Source organism: Ovis aries, chromosome 2, assembly GCF_016772045.2.
Source record: "Ovis aries strain OAR_USU_Benz2616 breed Rambouillet chromosome 2, ARS-UI_Ramb_v3.0, whole genome shotgun sequence".
Lineage (NCBI taxonomy): Eukaryota > Metazoa > Chordata > Mammalia > Artiodactyla > Bovidae > Ovis > Ovis aries.
In genome coordinates, this window is record NC_056055.1 from 175,664,509 (window position 1) to 175,685,381 (window position 20,873).

Consider the following 20,873-nt stretch of genomic DNA (forward strand, 5'->3'; position numbering starts at 1 on the left):
CCAAAGCCTGGGGCATACACAAAGCCAACACTGACTAATCAATAAACAACTTTCAAAAATTCTTCAAAGCCCAGCTTAGTTACTTAATTCTCCATAACACCTTCTCTGATCTCTCTGGATTAAAATTGATCTTTTCTCCTCTGAACTCCAGTAAAACTTTGTGCTTTGGGATAGCATTTATCACTTTTTACCTCTTACTATTGTTACTTACCTATAGACTTTATCTCCCCTACTGAAATGTACATATTCTCAACTGGACTTTGCACAGAACCTAGCACATGTTTGGTTGGTCGTGTCCAACTCTTGTGATCCCATGGACTATAGCCCACTAGGCTCCTCTCTGTCCATGGGATTCTCCAGGCAAGAATACTGGAAGGGTCACCATTTCCTTCTCCAGGGGATCTTCCCAACCCAGGAATCTAACCTGGGTCTCCTGCATTGCAGGTAGTTGATTTACCTACTATGAGGGCTATGAGGGAAGCCCTGGCACATGTTAAAGTGAGTGAAGTTGCTCAGTCGTGTCCGACTCTTTGGGACCCCATGGACTGTAGCCTACCAGGCTCCTCCCTCCATGGGATTCTCCAGGCAAGAGTACTGGAGTGGATTGCCATTTCCTTCTCCAGGGGATCTTTCCGACCCAGGGATCGAACCCTGGTCTCCTGCATTCCAGCCAGATGCTTTAACCTCTGAGCCACCGGCACTCTACAAATAAATGATTTAACTAATTTAAAAATGAATGATGCTGTGATAATTACTCTGCAAAGATCGTACTCTATTTCAGGTGTGGTGAAACAACTGTGCATATGTAAAACATCTCCAGAGAATACTATTTAATTAAGTGAACTAAATTCAAAATTCAAAGTCAAAGTCACTCTTACAAGAGTTTAAAAATATGTAGTGAAAACTTACCTTCTAGTACTTCATCCTTTCCTTCTTTATCAGTGGATTCTTGTACAAGATAATGATGAGTGACTGAGAACTTAAAGTCCGCAAAGGAAATCTCATCTGATTTCTCTTCCCATGTCCCAGAAGTAAATATACCCTGTATTTCACAGGAAAACAAAAAAAGAAAAAACATCCACCATAACATATTCAATAGTTACCATTAGTTTTTTAACCACAGATCTTTTTTCCCTTTTTCTGCCTCTCAATCTAAAAGCTTGATCCTATATTTATCCTCCCCAAAAGGGAAAAGGAAAAACATACAAGTGAATAAACCAAGAGGAAATTATTTATAAGTGATTTATCACAGTGGTCCTTTAAAAAGAAAATTTGCCTAGAAAATTAACTATCAAGTGACTAACAAAATTGTAATTTTTAAGTAATTAAGCAATTTTGGTAAGATGAGTCTCTATATAAAATAATGAATATATAGTAAATCCCATGCCTCTTCACATACCAAAAAAAAACAAAACCCAACTCTCTCTACCAACAGCAGAATCTGAGTATCCTTTAACAGAAAATGGTTAAATTTTAAAAATTAGAAAAAATATATGACAATAAAATATTATAAAAATCTAAAATCTAATAACATCACTATGTAGTACACAGCATTGTTGGAGATCAGAAATTGCTTCAGAAAAAAGCAAATCTGTAAAATCAATTTAAGTGACATGACATCCGTAGCATTTATTTGCTTAACAGGTTCTGTGAGTTTCTTTATCGACCTCTGGCATTCAAATATTTTCATTTAAATATCAACTTGATTGGAAAACATTTTAATTAAAAGTTTCAAATAGCCCCCTTACTTACATAATATAATCATAAAAAAGAATTTTCCCCACAAAGCTTCTAGTCTCCCATTGCTGTTCTTTCCACTGGAGAAGTCTATAGTCATTACAGCATAGCACCACCAAGAGGCAGAAATACCAACTCAGCAACTTCCAAGTACAGAGAGCCCCAAACTCTCTGAAGATACGAAAATGTGAGGAATGATTCTGTGAGTCCCTGAGTTTTTAAAAGTGTTGTTTGGACTATACCTATCATATAACATCCAGCAGTTTTATGTATTCTTGGAAAGGCATATAAAATTCTGAATCTTTTTGTGAGGAGAATGAGCACCACGTATCCTACATATCACAGAAAACTAACCAAACTGATCACATGGATCACAGCCTTGTCTAATTTAATGAAACTATGAGCCATGCCATGTAGGGCCACCCAAGACGGATGGGTGATGGTGACGGTGAAGAGTTCTGACAAAACGCGCTCCACTGGAGAAGAGAATGACAAACCATTTCAGTATTCTTGCCTTGAGAACCCCATGAACAGTACGGCAGAAAATGAAAAGGAAATAAAGAGCCTCTTGATGAAGGTGAGAGAGGAGAGTGAAAAAGTTGGCTTAAAACTCAACATTCAAAAAACTAAGATAATGGCATCTGGTCCCATCCCTTCATGGCAAATAGATGGGTAAACAATGGAAACAGTAACAGACTTGATTTTCTTGGGCTCCAAAATCACTGCACATGGTAACTGCAGCCATGAAATTAAAAGACGCATACTCCTTCAAAGAAAAGCTATGACCAACCTAGACAGCGTATTAAAAAGCAGAGAATTACTTTGCCAACAGAGGTCTGTATAGTCAAAGCTATGGTTTTCCCAGTAGTCACGTATGGATGTGAGAGTTGGACTATAAAGAAAGCTGAGTGCCAAAGAATTGATGCTTTTGAACTGTGGTGTTGAAGAAGACTGTTGAGAGTCCCTTGAACTGCAAGGAGATCAAGCTAGTCCATCCTAAAGGAAATCAATCCTGAATATTCATTGGAAGGACTGATGCTGAAGCTGAAACTCCAATACTCTGGCCACCTGATGGGTAGAGCCAACACATTAGAAAAGCCCCTCATGCTGGTAAAGTCTAAAGGCAGGAGAAGGGGATGACAGAGAGTGAGATCATTGGATGGCATCACCAACTCAATGGACATGAGTTTGAACAAGCTCTAGCACTTGGTGAAAGACAGGGAAGCCTGGTGTGCTACAGTCCATGGGGTCGCAAAGAATAAGACACAACTGAGTGACTGAACAATAACATGCTACATATCAAAATCTATGATTTTTTTTATGTGTTAGGTTTCTTTAAACTGAGGTTAATCTATGTTAAATTAAGATACCTATAACCTAAACCAAAAGTCTCAAACTGCAACAAGCAATGATACACATAAGAACTTGGTCTGTTAGGAAGAAAGTACACTATAAAGCAGTGAAATCTAAAACTAAGGTAGGGGGAGAATTCCAGAAAATGAGAGATAAGTTCCATTGCAAGCTTGCAAAAAAGCTGAAAAAAGCTTTGTTTTAAATTGAAATGCACTTGGTTTACAATGTGTTAGCTTCTGATGTATAGCAAAGTGATTCAGTTATATATTCTTTTCCATACTCTATTCCATTACGGTTTATTACAGGATATTGAACACAGTTACCTGTGCTATACAATAGGACCTTGCTCTTTATCCATTCTATATATAATAGTTTGTATCTGCTAGTCCCAAACTCCCAATCCAACCCTCCTCTACCTCCCCTCCCCCTTGGCAACCACAAGTCTGTTTTCTATGCCTTTGAAACTGCTTCTGTTTCATATATAAGTTCATCTGTGTCATACTTTAGATTCCACATATGAGTGATATCATACAGTATTTGCCTTTCTCTTTCTGATTTGCTTCACCTAGTATGATAATCTCTAGATCCACCCATGTTGCTACAAATGACATTACGAAATATTATTTTAAAATGAGACAAAAGTAGACTTGCCTGGTGGTCCAGTGGTTAAGACTTGGCATTTTCCACTGCAGGGGGCATATGTTCAATCCCTGATCAGGGAATTAAGACCTTGCATGCCTCGTACCACAGCCAAAACAATTTTTTGTATTAAATAATTTTAAAAGAAAATATATTTATTTTAAAAAAACTTAAGTTTTTAAAAATGATACAAAGAAACATCATTTGATCCTACTCCTGCATTCTAGGTACCACACTGTCAACCTTACCAAACAGTTGATTTAATTGTATTTGACATAGAGGACATCCAGATTCTGTATGCAGAACAAACTTAAGGAAATTTAGCTTGATTGAAAAATAACACTGCAACCTCCCTCCTTCAATTCCATTATGATAGTCACTTGTAAAGATTATATTTACTATTAGAACCAGAAAGGTCAACTTTTAGTTCAGAATTAATCTAATAATTCAAATAAAACTTCTGATGGCCCTACTCAGACAATAAAAAGAAATAAGCACACAGACTGGAAAGAAACAAAACCATCCTCTTTCACCAATGGCCTGATTATGTACATAATACGTCCAAACAAATCTTCAAAGTACTAAAACTAATGAATTTATGAAGTTGTGGAATTCAAGGTCAGTATACAAAAATCATCTGCATACACACACACACACACACACACACACACACACACACACACACACACACACACCCCAAGCAAACACTTGGAAAATTAGTATTTCTTTTTTACATATCACTCTTGTGAAGTGAAGTCGCTCAGTCGTGTCTGAATCTTCGCGATCCCATCGACTATATCCTACCAGGCTCCTCTGTCCATGGAATTTTCCAGGCAAGAGTACTGGAGTGGGTTGCCATTTCCTTCTCCAGGGGATCTTCCCAACACAGGGATTGAACCTGGGTCTCCCGCACTGCAGGCAAACGCTTTAACCATCAAAAAAATCAAATATCAATGGCAGAGACTCAATGAAAGATGAACAAGAACTCTACCTAGAAATACCTCAAATTACTGCTAAAAAGATATTAAAGACCTAAACAGAGATATCATGTACACAGACTGGAAAATACAATACCATTAAGATGTCAATACTCATCAAATCCAATCAAATCCTAATCAATATCCCAGCAGCCATTTTGTAAACACTGACAAGTTGATTCTAAAACTGATATGAAAATCCAAAGAACCTAGAGTAGCTAAAATAATTTTGATGAAAAAGTATACTATCTGATTTTAAGATCTACCTTGCTACAGCACTTAAGACAGTATTCAGTTTAGTTTAGTCGCTCAGGCATGTCCAAATCTTTGTGATCCCTTGAATCGCAGCATACCAGGCCTCCATGTCCATCACCAGCTCCCAGAGTTCACTCAAACTAATGTTCATCAAGTCGGTGATGCCATCCAGCCATCGCATCCTCTGTCGTCCTCTTCTCCTCCTGCCCCCAATCCCTCCCAGCATCAGGCTCTTTTCCAATAAGTCAACTCGTCATATGAGGTGGCCAAAGTACTGGAGTTTCAGCTTTAGCATCAAGCCTTCCAATGAACACCCAGGCCTGATCTCCTTTAGGATGGACTGGTTGGACCTCCTTGCAGTCCAAGGGACTCTCAAGAGTCTTCTCCAACACCATAATTCAAAAGCATAAATTCTTCAGCACTCAGCTTTCTTCACAGTCCAACTCTCACATCCATACATGACTACTGGAAAAACCACAGGCTTGACTAGATGGACCTTTGTTGGCAAAGTAATATCTCTGCTTTTTAATATGCTGTCTAGGTTGGTCAAAACTTTCCTTCCAAGGAGTAAGTGTCTTTTAATTTCATAGCTTCAGTCACCATCTGCAGTGATTGTGGAGCCCAAAAAAATAAAGTCTGACACTGTTTCCACTCTTTCCCATCTATTTCCCATGAAGTGATGGGACCAGATGCCATGATCTTACTTTTCTAAATGTTGAACTTTAAGCCAACTTTTTCACTCTCCTCTTTCACTTTCATCAAGAGGCTTTTGAGTTCCTCTTCACTTTCTGCCATCAGGGTAGTGTCATCTGCATATCTGAGGTTACTGATATTTCTCCCAGCAATCCTGATTCCAGCTTGTGCTTCTTCCAGTCCAGCGTATCTCATGATGTACTCTGCACAGAAGTTAAATAAGCAGGGTGACAATATACAGCCTTGATGTACTCCTTTTCCTATTTGGAACCAATCTGTTGTTCCATGTCCAGTTCTAACTGTTGCTTCCTGACCTGCATACAGGTTTCTCAAGAGGCAGGTCAGGTGCTCTGGTATTCCTATCTCCTTCAGAATTTTCCACAGTTTCTAGTGATCCACGCAGTCAAAGCCTCATTAAGCAGAAATAGATGTTTTTCTGGAACTCTCTTGCTTTTTCAATGATCTAGCGGATGTTGGCAATTTGATCTCTGCTTCGTCTGCCTTTTCTAAAATCTGGAAGTTCATGGTTCATTTATTGCTGAAGCCTGGCTTGGAGAATTTTGAGCATTACTTTACTAACGTGTGAGATGAGTGCAATTGCGCAGTAGTTTGAACATTCTTTGGCATTGCTTTTCTTTGGGATTGGAATGAAAACTGACCTTTTCCAGTCCTGTGGCCACTGCTGAGTTTTCCAAATTTGCTGGCATATTGACTGCAGCATTTTCACAGCATCATCTTTCAGGATTTGAAAAAACTCAACTGTTCCATCACCTCCACTAGTTTTGTTCACAGTGATGCTTTCTAAGGCCCACTTGACTTCACATTCCCGGATCTCTGGCTCTAGGTGAGTGATCACACCATCATGATTATCTGGGTCATGAAGCTCTTTTTTGTATAGTTCTTCTGTGTATTCTTGCCACCTCTTCTTTTTTTTTTTTTAATTTTATTTTTTTTTTAGCTTTTTATTTTTTAAATTTTAATATCTTTAATTCTTACATGCGTTCCCAAACATGAACCCCCCTCCCACCTCCCTCCCCATAACATCTCTCTGGGTCATCCCCATGCACCAGCCCCAAGCATGCTGCATCCTGCGTCAGACATAGACTTCGCCACCTCTTCTTAATATCTTCTGCTTCTGTTAGGTCCATACTATTTCTGTCGTTGATCGAGCCCATCTTTTATGAAATTTTCCCTTGGTATCTCTAATTTTCTTGAAGAGATCTCTTGTCTTTCCCATTCTGTTGTTTTCCTCTATTTCTTTGCATTGATCACTGAGGAATGCTTTCTTATCTCTCCTTGTTATTCTTTGGAATTCTGCATTCAGACGCTTACATCTTTCCTTTTCTCCTTTGCTTTTAGTACTGGCATAAAGACAAATAGATCAATGAAACATAACAGATTATCCAGAAATATATTCACACTCATACATCATTTAACAACAAGGGAACCACTACAATTCAGGTAGGGAAATGATGGTCTTTTTCAACAAATGAGTCTGAAATAATTAGATGTTTATATGAAAGAGAACACAACCTTTGTGTTGTTAAGGAATATCTTCACAACCTTGCAATAGGCAAAGATTCATTTGACAGGACACAAAGGTTACTAAACAGTAAGATCAAAACTGAAGAAATAAACTTCACTAAAATCAACATGCTTATCAAAAGACACAATTAAGGAAATGATTAGGGAAGTCAGGAGCTAGTGGAAAGGCTGAAAATACTTTATCTGACCAGAGTCACAACCAGGATATATGAGGATAATTTTTAAAACTAAACAATCCAATTTTTTTAAATGAGCTAAATACTTGACAGGCACTTCCTAAAAGAAGCTATGAATGACTAATAGTTAACTGTGATGAATTATGAGATTATACTGAGTATCAGCAGTCATCAGTGAACTGAAAATTAAGACTACAATGAGATACCACTTCATACCCAATAGGATGATTAAAAATGAAAATCTGACAATGTGAATTTTCAGAAGGTAGAGCAACTTGAAATTTCACACTGCTTAGAATATGGTACAACCTTGTACTTTAGAATAGTCTGACAGTTTCTAAAAAACTGAACACAAGACCCAGCAATTCTGCTCCTGAGAATATAATCAAGAAAAAAATCAAAGTATAAGTTTACCAAATCATCCCCAGCAGCTTTATTAGTATTAAAAAAGGAGATAATTTAAATGTCTATCAATAAGAGAAAGAATAAACATACTGTGGTACAATCATACAAAGAATGGCATGTGCAATATGGACAAATTTTAAAAACATGTTGAGCAAAAAGTCAGATACAAGAAATGTATAGTGTATGATTTCACATAATGAAACTCAAGAATGGATATAACTAATATATAGTGAAAAAAATAAGAATTTATGAGGGCTTCCCTGGTGGCTCAGTAGTAAAGAATCTGCCTGCCAATGCAAGAGACACAGGTTCAATCCCTGGTTGCTCCACACGCGTTGGAACAACTAAGTCCGTGTGCCACAACTACTGAGTTTGTGCTCTAGAGCCCAGAGCCACAACTACTGAGCCCATCTGTAACAAGAGAAACCACTGAAATGACAAATCCAAGTATTGCAACTAGAGAGTAGCCCCACTCGCCACAACTAGAGAAAAGTCCATGCAGCAATAAAGACCCAGTACACCCAAAACTAAAAAAATTACATTAAAAAAAAATAACAACAACTATGGCTGCTTACGGGATTAACGAAAGAGAAAAACAAGGAATATTTCTGGGAAGATGAAAATGTTCTATATTTTAGTTTACATGGTAGTAACATGGGAAGATACATTCGTGAAGATAAACTGTAAACTTGAGTTTGGTACATTTTACTGTGAGTAAACTATTACTCAACAAAGAAAAAATATCATGAGGATAATCCTTTAAAAAGAGATGAGATATGAGGCAATATTAAAAGTTCTGAGGAAAATGTGGCAGATAGAGGAAGATGTTCTTTTCCAAAAAGGAAATCGCAATTACATAAGAACAACATGTACTAAACATCAGCGTAACGTGGGCCCAATAATCCTTTCCACTAATCTTTCAACTTACTAAATTTTAGATAAGAAATACTCTCTGCCAGAACTTTGGAGGGCCTTCTCTGTAGTTTACAGTGAAAGTGTTACTCATTTAAAGTCGCTCAGTCGTGTCGCACTCTTTACAACCTCATGGACTAAACAGTCCATGGAATTCTCCAGGCCAGAAAACTGGAGTGGGTAGCCATTTCCTTCTCCAGGGGAATCTTCCAAGGAATTGAACCGAGGTCTCCTGCATTGCAGGCAGATTATTTACCAGCTGACTTACCATGGAAGCCCAGTCAGTCATTTAGTCGTGCCCGACTCTCTGCAATCCCATCAACCGCAGCCCATGAAGCTCCTCTGTCCAATTCAGTTCAGTTGTTCAGTCGTGTCCGACTCTTTGCAAGCCCTTGAATAGCAGCATGCCAGGCCTCCCTGTCCATCACCAACTCCCGGAGTTCACCCAAACTCATGTCCATCGAGTTGGTGACGCCATCCAGCCATCTCATCCTCTGTCGTCCCCTTCTTCTCCTGCCCCCAATCCCTCCCAGCATCAGGCTCTTATCCAATGAGTTAACTCTTCGCATGAGGTGGCCAAAGTACTGGAGTTTCAGCTTCAGCATCAGTCCTTCCAATGAACACCCAGGACTGGTCTCCTTTAGGACGGACTGGTTGGATCTCCTTGCAGTCTGAGGGACTTTCAAGAGTCTTCTCCAACACCACAGTTCAAATGCATCAATTCTTCGGTGCTCAGCTTTCTTCACAGTCCAACTCTCATATCCATACATGACCACTGGAAAAACCATAGCCTTGACTAGACAGTCCTTTGTTGGCAAAGTAATGTCTCTGCTTTTGAATATTCTATCTAGGTTGGTCATAACTTTCCTTCCAAGGAGTAAGCGTATTTAATTTCATGGCTGCAATCACCATCTGCAGTGATTTTGGAGCCCCCCAAAATAAAGTCTGACACTGTTTCCCCATCTATTTCCCATGAAGTGATGGGACCAGATGCCATGATCTTACTTTTCTAAATGTTGAGCTTTAAGCCAACTTTTTCACTCTCCTCTTTCACTTTCATCAAGAGGCTTTTGAGTTCCTCTCCACTTTCTGCCATTAGGGTAGTGTCATCTGCATATCTGAGGTTATTGATATTTCTCCCGGCAATCTTGATTCCAGCTTGTGCTTCTTCCAGCCCCACGTTTCTCATGATGCACTCTGTATATAAGTTAAATAAGCAGGATGACAATATACAGCTTTGACGTACTCCTTTTCCTATTTGGAACCAGTCTGTTGTTCCATGTCCAGTTCTAACTGTTGCTTCCTGACTTGCATACAGATTTCTCAAGAGGCAGGTGAGATGGTCTAGTATTCCCATCTCTTTCAGAATTTTCCACAGTTTCTTGTGATCCACACAGTCAAAGGCCTTGGCATAGTCAAGAAAGCAGAAATAGATGTTTTCTGGAACTCTCTTGCTTTTTCCATGATCCAGCGGATGTTGGCAATTTGATCTCTGGTTCCTCTGCCTTTTCTAAAACCAGCTTGAACATCACGAAGTTCGCAGTTCACGTACTGCTGAAGCCTGGCTTGGAGAATTTTGAGCATTACTTTACTAGTGTGTGAGATGAATGCAATTGTGCAGTAGTTTGATCATTCTTTAGCATCGCCTTTCTTTGGGATTGGAATGAAAACTGACCTTTTCCAGTCCTGTGGCCACTGCTGAGTTTTCCAAATTTGCGGGCATATTGACTGCAGCATTTTCACAGCATCATGTTTCAGGATTTGAAATAGCTCAACTGGAATTCCATCACCTCCACTAGCTTTGTTCGTAGTGATGCTTCCTAAGGCCCACTTGAGTTTACATTCCAGGATGTCTGGCGCTAAATGAGTGATCACACCATCGTGATTATCTGGGTCCTGAAGATCTTTTTTGAACAGTTCTGTGTATTCTTGCCACCTCTTCTTAATATCTTCTGCTTCTGTTAGGTCCCTACCATTTCTGTCCTTTATTGAGCCTATCTTTGCATGAAATGTTCCCTTGATATCTCCAATTTTCTTGAAGAGATCGCTAGCCTTTCCCATTCTATTGTTTTCCTCTATTTCTTTGCACTGATCACTGAGTAAGGCTTTCTTATCTCTCCTTGCTATTCTTTGGAACTCTGCATTCAAATGGGAATATCTTTCTTTTTCTCCTTTGCTTTTCACTTCTCTTCTCTTCACAGCTGTTTGTAAGGCCTCCTTAGGCAGCCATTTTGCTTTTTGCATTTCTTTTCCATGAGGATGGTCTTGATCCCTGCCTCCTGTACAATGTCACAAACCTCCATCCATAGTTCATCAGGCAGTCTATTAGATCTAGACCCTTAAATCTATTTCTCACTGCCACTGTATAATCATAAGGGATTTGATTTAGGTCATACCTGAATGGTCTAGTGGTTTTCCCTACTTTCTTCAATTTAAGTCTGAATTTGACAATAAGGAGTTCATGATCTGAGCTACAGTCAGCTCCTGGTCTTATTTTTGCTGACTGTACAGAGCTTCTCCATCTTTGGCTGCAAAGAATATAATCAATCTGATTTCAGTGTTGACCATCTGGTGATGCCCATGTGTAGAGTCATCGCTTGTGTTGTCGGAAGAGGGTGTTTGCTATGGCATGTACTTACACTGTTAGAAATACAAAGCCCACACATCTGACCCCACCCTTTTACAGTTTTATCTTCCAGAGTTTACTTCCATTTACCCATGCTACAATGCCTAACAACTTGCATTGCCCCAGAAATATGCTGTATCTTTGATATCTATGCATGGTTTATTTATCCTGCTCTTCTCTATTTTCTCTTGGCATACCTTTCATATATTCATTTTTCAAAACTCATTCTAAATGTTATTTCCTATAGGAAATCTGCTTTATCTCCACGAAAGGTAAAGATTCTCAGTGTTTTGTTCAAATCACTAGAATGGCATCTTATTCAGTCATTTATATATCTACTTCTCGATCAGACCGTGAAGAACAAAGACTACAGCCTATTCTTTGCAGCTCAGAACCTGAAAGTGACTACATGCTTAATAAGTATCTTAGAAATTATCTTTCACTAGTCAGAAAAACATATTTTCCAAATATACTATAAATATTTCAGTAACTATACAGAATATATAGATTGAGATATAGTCTAACACCCTGAAATAGCACACAACCCAATCCTCAAGGTATTCTCTCTGACTTGAATTGACGTCCATGACAGTCATGTTGAGTTCTTAGTGAAATTAATTTCCTCACTGTACAAATTAACCCAGATGGGTGAGCTCACTGCCTTCCGGAATTAAGAGATTTTCTGTAACACCTAACATAAGTCATTTTTAAGATTTAGTGGTTACCAGAATTAAATTTCATATCATAAATGACCCAACATTAAACATATAATGTTTCATTTTAAAACTAAAATTGTATCTAAATTATTGTTTAACCAATTATTGAAAAATTTTTTCCTTCTACTGACAAAAATGACACATTATTGAAAAGGAGGAAAATACAGTAAAGCATAAAATATAGTGGGTGGTTTTCCATTTTATTTTTTGAGGAGCACAGAGCTATGGTTCTGAACCTAACAGACTTTATAATCACCCACAAGGCTTTTTAAAAGTGTACTAATAACTAGACTCTACAATAGAGCAATTAAATCAGAATCTCTGAGGTTGTGTCTCTCTGAACACTAACATTTTTCAAAAACTCCAAGTGATTCTAAAGTGCAACACAAGTAAACAAAATCTCAGTATAGAGGAAAAATGAATGTTTTCTTCTGATGAAAGAAATCCTTTTGAATGTTTGCAGTATTGAAATATAAATACTAAAACACCATCTATTTGGGGACAACTGAAGAACCACATACAAAATTTAAAAAAAAAAAATGAAGGTGAAACCTTTCCGTATGCTAGGCATGAAAATTAATTCAAAATGGATCTTAAATTTAAATGTAGGAGCAAGAACTACAGATACCATCAAGAAAATAAAGACAACCCATGATACATGCTGCAACATGGAAAATGGGAAAAAAAGAGTGAATTAGATATCTCGTAACAGACTTATATCCAGAATACATAAAGAACACTTACAAATGCATAATAAAAAGAAAAATAATTCAATTTAAAAATGGACAAAGAATTGGAATAGATATTTCTCTAAAGAAGATATACAAATGGCCAATAAGAACATGCGAAAATGTTCTGTATGAATGGCCATTAGGAAAATGCAAATCAAAGTCACAATGAGACATCACTTCATAAACACCAGGATGGCTATTATTTAAAACGTAGAAACAAGGGAGGAGATCAACTGGTGGAGTAAAGGATACTACTGAGCTCACCTTCCCACAGAACACAGCAATGTGCGGAGCAATTCATACTGTAAACAAATTGAAGAATGACAGAAAGACTCTTCTACAACAACAACTATGAGAAAAGATCCACAAGAAGTCAGGTAGAAAGTAAGCAAAAGCTATTAGGACCTGCAGGGCTAGGAGGGGACACAGAAGAGGAGGGGGATATCTCAGGCTCAGAGATTGTCTCAGAGAAATGAGTGGTCCAAGTCATATACGTATTGTACAACAACAGGAATCCATCTCCTTAGCTGGTCTGAAAATTAGCAGAACTTATAGGAGAGGTAGAAGAAAGCAAAACTTTGTTACTGAAGAACGCACACACATGCTTGCTTACTCCCGGGAACAAGAACTAGGAAGAAGAGTGAAACTTCCTTAGTTTCTGGCTGGTTTCCCATCACACTAAAGTGTGGGCACCATGGCCTACACCAAGTGCCTGCTCTAGCACCTCTAGCAATAATGCCACTACCCATGAGAGAAAGGCTGCTGCAACCAAAGAGAGTGCGCATTTAGGAGGAATGTAGCCAAAGGGTGGCCATGCTAACACTCAGAGAGGCAACAGTTACAGAATTGTCCAGAGCTCTAACAGGTGTGTGCTGGGACCAATTCAGGACAAAACCCAGCACACATTAAGAGCCTGCTCTGTCCTCAACTGCTCCAGCACAGTTCCCCTCCAGGGCAAAGATGCCATTGCCAAGAGTGGGGAGTGCACACACTTAAAGGGAAACAAAACCTGCTCGAACTGACCCTCAAGGCTTCTGCTAATGCACCCTGGGGCCCACCCCTACAGGGCTAAAACAGCCACCAATCATAGAATCTCCAGCTTCTAGCCCCTCTATCTCCAGCCCCACCTCCCACCAGGTGATAGCTGATAGCTATCATGACCCACGATCCAGCTCTCCCACCAAAACCACCAGGCACACACAAACTGCTAACAATGCTCCCACACAAGGACACTCCTTCAAGACCATGATAGGTAACTTTAACCTAATTTCACAGAGACAGAGAAAGTTAATCAAAATGAGAAGATATTTGTTTCAAACAAAAGAACAGGGGGAAAAAACCTGAAAAGACAACTACTAAAACATAATTTATCAGATAAAGAGTTCAAATCATTAGTAATTAAGAATGCTAACTGAACTTGAAAACAGATGAACACAGTGAGAATATTAACAACGAACTAGAAAACAAGTAAGAATCAGGCGGACCTGAAGACTGCAATAACACTAGAAAGAATTAACAGAACACTGCCTGATGAACTATGGACAGAGGTTCATGACACTGTACAGGAGACAGGGATCAAGACCATCCCCAAGAAAAAGAAATGCAAAAAAGAAAAATGGCTGTCTGAAGAGGCCTTACAAATAGCTGTGAAAAGAGAGAAGCGAAAAGCAAAAGAGAAAAGGAAAGGTAGACCCATTTGAATGCAGAGGTTCAAATATTAGCAAGGAGAGATAAGAAAGCCTTCCTCAGTGATCAACACAAAAAAATAGAGGAAAACAATGGAATGGCAAAGACTAGAGACCTCTTCAAGAAAATTAGAGATAGCAAGGGAACATTTCATGCAAAGATAGGCTCAATAAAGGACAAAAATGGTAGAGACCTAACAGAAGCAGAGGATATTAAGAAGAGGTAGCAAGAATACACAGAAAACTGTACAAAAAAGATCTTCACGATCCAGATTTCCATGATGGTGTGATCACTCATACTCACCTAGAGCCAGACATCCTGGAATGTGAAGTCAAGTGGGCCTTAGGAAGCATCACTATGAACAAAGCTAGTGGAGGTAATGGAATTCCAGCTGAGCTATTTCAAATCCTGAAACATGATGCTGTGAAAGTGTTGCAGTCAATATGCCCGCAAATTTGGAAAACTCAGCAGTGGCCACAGGACTGGAAAAGGTCAGTTTTCATTCCAATCCCAAAGAAAGGCAATGCCAAAGAATGATCAAACTACCGCACAATTGCACTCATCTCACACACTAGTAAAGTAATGCTCAAAATTCTCCAAGCCAGGCTTCAGCAACACGTGAACCATGAACTTCCTCATGTTCAAGCTGGTTTTAGAAAAGGCAGAGGAACCAGAGATCAAATTGCCAACATCCGCTGGATCATGGAAAAAGCAAGAGAGTTCCAGAAAACATCTATTTCTGCTTTATTGACTATGCCAAGGCCTTTGACTGTGTGGATCACAAGAAACTATGGAAAATTCTGAAAGAGATGGGAATACCAGACCACCTGACCTGCCTCTTGAGAAACCTGTATGCAGGTCAGGAAGCAACAGTTAGAACTGGACATGAACAACAGACTGGTTCCAAACAGGAAAAGGAGTACGTCAAGGCTGTATATTGCCACCCTGCTTATTTAACTTATATGCAGAGTACATCATGAGAAATGTGGGGCTGGAAGAAGCACAAGCTGGAATCAAGATTGCCGGGAGAAATATCAATAACCTCAGATATGCAGATGACACCACCCTTATGGCAGAAAGTGAAGAAGAACTAAGGAGGCTCTCGATGAAAGTGAAAGAGGAGAGTGAAAAAGTTGGCTTAAAGCTCAACATTCAGAAAACGAAGATCATGGCATATGGTCCTATCACATCATGGGAAATAGATGGGGTAACAGTGGAAACAGTGTCAGACTTTATTTTTTGGGGCTCCAAAATCACTGCAGATGGTGATTGCAGCCATGAAAGTAAAAGACGCTTGCTCCTTTGAGAAAAGTTATGACCAACCTAGACAGCATATTAAAGAGCAGAGATATTACTTTGTCAACAAAGGTCTGTCAAGTCAAGGCTATGGTTTTTCCAGTGGTCATGTATGGATGTGAGAGTTGGACTATAAAGAAAGCGGAACGCCAAAGAATTAATCCTTTTGAACTGTGGTGTTGGAGAAGACTCTTAAGAGTCCCTTGGACTGGAAGGAGGTCCAACCAGTCCATCCTAAAGGATGTTCACTGGAAGGACTATTGTTGAAGCTGAAATCCAATACTTTGGCCACCTGATGTGAAGAGCTGCCTCTTTTGAAAAGACCCTGATGCTGGGAAAGATTGAGGGCAGGAGGAGAAGGGGACGACAGAGGATGAGATGGCTGGATGGCATCACCGACTCAATGGAATGGGTTTGGGTAGACTCTGGCAGTTGGTGATGGATAGGGCGGCCTGGTATGCTGCCGTTCATGGGGTCGCAAAGTGTCTGACATGACTGAGCGACTGCACTGAACTGAACTGAGGTAATACAGAATAATACCTAAGTGATCTGGAAGACAGAATAATGGAAAATACACAATCAGAACAGCAAAAAGAAAAACATTTTAAGAATGAGAAAAATTTAAGGGACCTTTGGTACATCAAGCATATTAACATTCACATTATAGCGATCCCTGAAGAAGGAGAGAGAAAGGAGTAAAAAATGTACTATATTTTATCGAATTATGATTTTGACTGAAAACTTGCCAAAGTAGAAGAAGGAAATATACATTCAAGTATAGGAAGCACAGAAAGTTCCAAACAAAATGAACCCAGAGAGACCCACAACAAGACATATCATAATTAAAATGGCAAAAGTAAAAGAGATTCTAAAGGCAGCAAGAGAAAAACAGTCACATATAAAGGAAATCCCAAAGGCTATCAGCTGATTTTTCTATAGAAACTTTTCAGGCCAGAAGGGAGCAGTGTGAAAACTTCAACCTCAGATACTCTACTCAGCAAGGTTATCATTCAGAATTGAAGAAGGAATACAAAAACTTCTCTGACAAGCAAAAACTAAAAGAGTTCATCAATACTAAACCAACCGAACAAGAAGTGTTAAAGGGTCCTGTAAATGGAAAAGAAAAGGCTACAAAATGAAGTAAGAATTTACAGGAAAGGAAAAACCCCACTCATAAAGGCTCATAGTTTAAATGGATCTACCACTTAAAACTAGTATGAAAATTAAAAGATAAAAAAACATAAAATCAACTATAACTACATGAAACAATTAAGGAATAAATCAAAGTGTCAGTCGCTGAGTTGTGTCAGACTCTTTGCAACCCCATGGACAGTAGTCTTCCAGGCTCCTCTGTCCATGGGATTCTCCAGGCAAGAATACTGGAGTGGGTTGCCATGCTGTCCTACAGGGCATCTTCCTGACCCAAGGATTTAACCTGGGTTTCCTGTATTGCAGGCAGATTCTTTACCAACTGAGCCACCAGGGAAGGGATAAATATGAAATTGTAAAATGTAATTTCAAAAAACATTAAACGTCAGGAAGGGGAATTTAAAAAATGTAGATCTTTTAAGATGAGTTTGAACTAAAATGACTATCGGTTTAAAACAAGTAGGTATAGTTAGAGGTCAAAATACATGACCCACTCGGTCGCCACAAATCAAAACCCTAAAACAGACAAACTAGAGAGAAAGGAACCCAAGCATACCACTAAAGAAAATCATCAAATCACAAGGGAAGAAAATAAAAGAGAAGAATGGAGACTTATCCCCCCCCCCACACACACACACACAAAATGAAAACAGGTAACAAAATAAGTACTTACTTTTCAATAACCACTTTAAACACCAATGGACTAACTATTCTAATTAAAAGACATAACACAGCTTATAGGATTAAAAAAAAAAAAAACCTATCTAAACACTAAATTCAAGGAACTCACCTCAAAGCTAAAACAGACTAAGAGGAGATGGAACAGTTATCTCATGCAAATGGTAATGACAAGAAAGGTAGGGAACAATATTCATATTAGACACAGTTGACTTTAAAAGTCTACAACAAAAGAAAAAGGGGCATTATATAATAAAGGAATTGATACAAGGGAGAACATAACATTTATTATTGCATGCACACCTAATACAGTTGCACCTAAATATATAGAGCAAATATTAACAGACATAAAAGGAAAAACTGACAATAACACAGTACTAGTACTCTTGCCTGGAAAATCCCATGGATGGAGGAGCCTGGTAGGCTGCAGTCCATGGGGTCGCTAAGAGTCGGACATGACTGAGTGACTTCACTTTGACTTTTCACTTCCATGCATTGGAGAAGGAAACGGCAACCCACTCCAGTATTCTTGCCTGGAGAATCCCAGGGATGGGGGAGCCTGGTGGGCTGCCGTCTATGGGGTCGTACAGAGTCGGACACAACTAAAGCGACTTAGCAGCAGCAGCAGCAGTAGGGGAGTTTAATACCACATATAACTTGAGAGATGATCCAATGAGGAAATAGTAATCTTAAATGACATGTTATGCCAGTCAGGCTTAATAGAGATGTGTAGAACATCCCATCCAAAACTGGCATAATAAACATTTTTTTCAAGTGAACATGAAATGGTCTCCAGGATAGATCACAAGCTAGGCCACAAAACAAGTCTCAACAAATTTAAGAGGCTAGAAATAATAAGTATTTTTTCCAGCTATGTCAGTATGATATTAGATATCAATTACAGGAAAGAAAATGGGAAAAACACAAACACATGGAGACTGAATAAAATGGTATTAAAAAAAAAAGTCACTGGGTCAAGATTTCCCTAGTGGTCCAGTGGCTAAGACTACACGCTCCCAATGCAGGGAGTCCAGTTCAATTCCCAGTTGGGGAACTAGATCCCACACCTGCAACTAAAAGTGTTTGCATGCCGCCAACTAAACGAGTTCGCAAGCCACAGCTAAATGTGGTGAAAGTGAAGTGTTAATTGCTCAGGCATGCCCAACTCTTTGTGACCCCTTAGATTGTAGCCCACCAGGCTCTTCTGTCTATGGAACTTTCCAGGAAAGAATACTAGAGGGGGTTGCCATTTTCTCATCCAGGGGATCTTCCCGACCCAGGGATGGAACACAAGTCTCCCGCACTGCAGGCAGATTCTAAACATCTGGTGCAGCCACATGTATAAATAATTTTTTTTAAGTTCATAAAAAAACAGGCCAGTGAAAAATATCAAAGAAGAGATCAGAAAATACCTCAAGATAAGTGAAAATCAAAACACAAATTTCCAAAATCTATGGGATGCAGCAAAAGCAGTCCTAAGAGGGAAGCTGGTAACAATACAAGCCTTCCTCAAGGAATAAGAGAAACCTTAAACAACCTAGCTTACCATCTGAAGGATTTAAAAAAAGAAGAAAGATCAAAGCCCAAGGTCAGCAACAGGAAGGAAATAACAAAGAGAGGAAAAATATAAACAGATCAAAAAAGTAATGAGAGAAAAATAATCAATAAAATATAAAAGCTATTTTTTTTTCAACTGTTCCTCTCCAATTTTATAGTTTGTCTAATTTTTAGCAGGGTATGGAAGGAAATACTCATCTTTGTAGAAGTGTCACAGGTTTGAATAAAATACACACATTTTCATACCTATGCATATTTTAATTGTATGCTGTTATAATTTTTAATTGGGTTAATCTTCTTTTAAAAATTATCATAAAGGACTTTCCTACCATAACGTACTTTTGAAACATATACTGGTTCAGGTGAAACAATAGGTTCTGCAGGGATAGGAAGAGGACCTGATGTTTCTGAAATTCTTGATTCAGGTTCATTCAGCTGTAGAAGCTCATCAAGAGCTAATTTTGTTGCATTGGATCTAGACTCCTTTTTGTTTGGTCCCAGTCCAGTCTTGTATTGAATAGCATCCACCACAGCACAGAAAGCAAAATATGGTCCCATAACATTACCTATTGTCACTGTTTCATTCAGGTCAAGCTGAACCCGCTGCATTTGTGCAAACTGGTGCAAGGCTGATTCAGGATTTATCTCTCCACATTTGTATTTCATTATAAATTCTTTAGGTATTTTTTTCGGAGGAAGGACAGGATTTGAAATAGATGAAAGACCTTTGAAAAGCAATGGTTCTGGAAAATTACCCATCACTTGCGTAACCTTGGATGCCATGTTTGACAGGCTGTAACTTTCTGAGGAATATCCTGTGGGTGTAGTTACCGTCTACACCCTGATGGCTGATGGCTGAACTGGGAAGTTCTTTTTCAGCATTTCGGCAAAGCTAGGAACCCGAGAACTCTGAAACCAGTCATTGTTGCCAGACATTTTCTCACCAGTATTGTCCTTCTTGCCTGGCTGGCCGGACTTCGCTGGTGGGCAGCTCTGACCAAGCCGCAGGCCAGGTCGCAGGCCAGGGGCTTGCCGGCCAGCCGACAACGATGCCATTGATTCTTTCTCCCGGCCTCAACCTCTCACTTCAGATGGCTTGGCCCAAGAGCCATGCGGCCAGAAGGGCGTCTTTCAAAAGCCACCTCGTGGAGTCACCACAAGACCCGGGCGGACGCCCCACACAGGCCTCATCCCAAAAGCTATGTTTTTTAAAGATAAGCAAAATTGATAAACCTTTAGCCAGGCTGATTGAAAAAAAAAAAAAAAAGAGAGAACTCAAAGAAAATGAGCTTAAGAGGAGAAATTACAACTGATATCACAGATATACAAAAAAAAAACCATTAGAGAATATTATGAACATATTATATATACCAACAAACTGGACGATCTAGAAGAAATGGATAAATCTCTATAAACATATAACTTTCCAAGACTAAATCAGAAAAAAAGACAACCTGAACAGATTGATCACTAGTAGTGAAACTGAATCAGTAATCAAAAATGTTCCAAAGTCCAAAATCAAATGGCTTAACAGAGGAATTTTATCAGGCAAAGAAGAGCTAATAAGTATCCTTGTCACACTATTCCCAAAAACTGAATAGAACACTCTCTAATTCATTCTATGAAGCCACCATCACCTTGATACCAAAACTTGAAAAAGACACTATGAATAAAGAAAATTACAGACCAATTATCTTTGATGAATATAGATGTAAAAATCATCAACAATATATTAGCAAATC

At 38.9% G+C, this 20,873-nt stretch overlaps 1 protein-coding gene and 1 pseudogene across 2 annotated transcripts in view; both read right to left on the reverse strand.

Moving 5' to 3' along the window:
- RAB3GAP1 (RAB3 GTPase activating protein catalytic subunit 1) overlaps positions 1-20,873 on the reverse strand; it is a 124,734-nt gene that overhangs the window by 74,991 nt on the left and 28,870 nt on the right. For both annotated transcript variants that reach the window (XM_027965014.3, XM_027965013.3), the window contains exon 4: positions 910-1,042. In XM_027965014.3, coding sequence (XP_027820815.2) covers positions 910-1,042 — 133 coding nt within the window. The remainder of the gene's footprint in view (positions 1-909; positions 1,043-20,873) is intronic.
- On the reverse strand, positions 1,044-20,252 carry LOC114113193 (adenosine deaminase domain-containing protein 1-like; annotated as a pseudogene).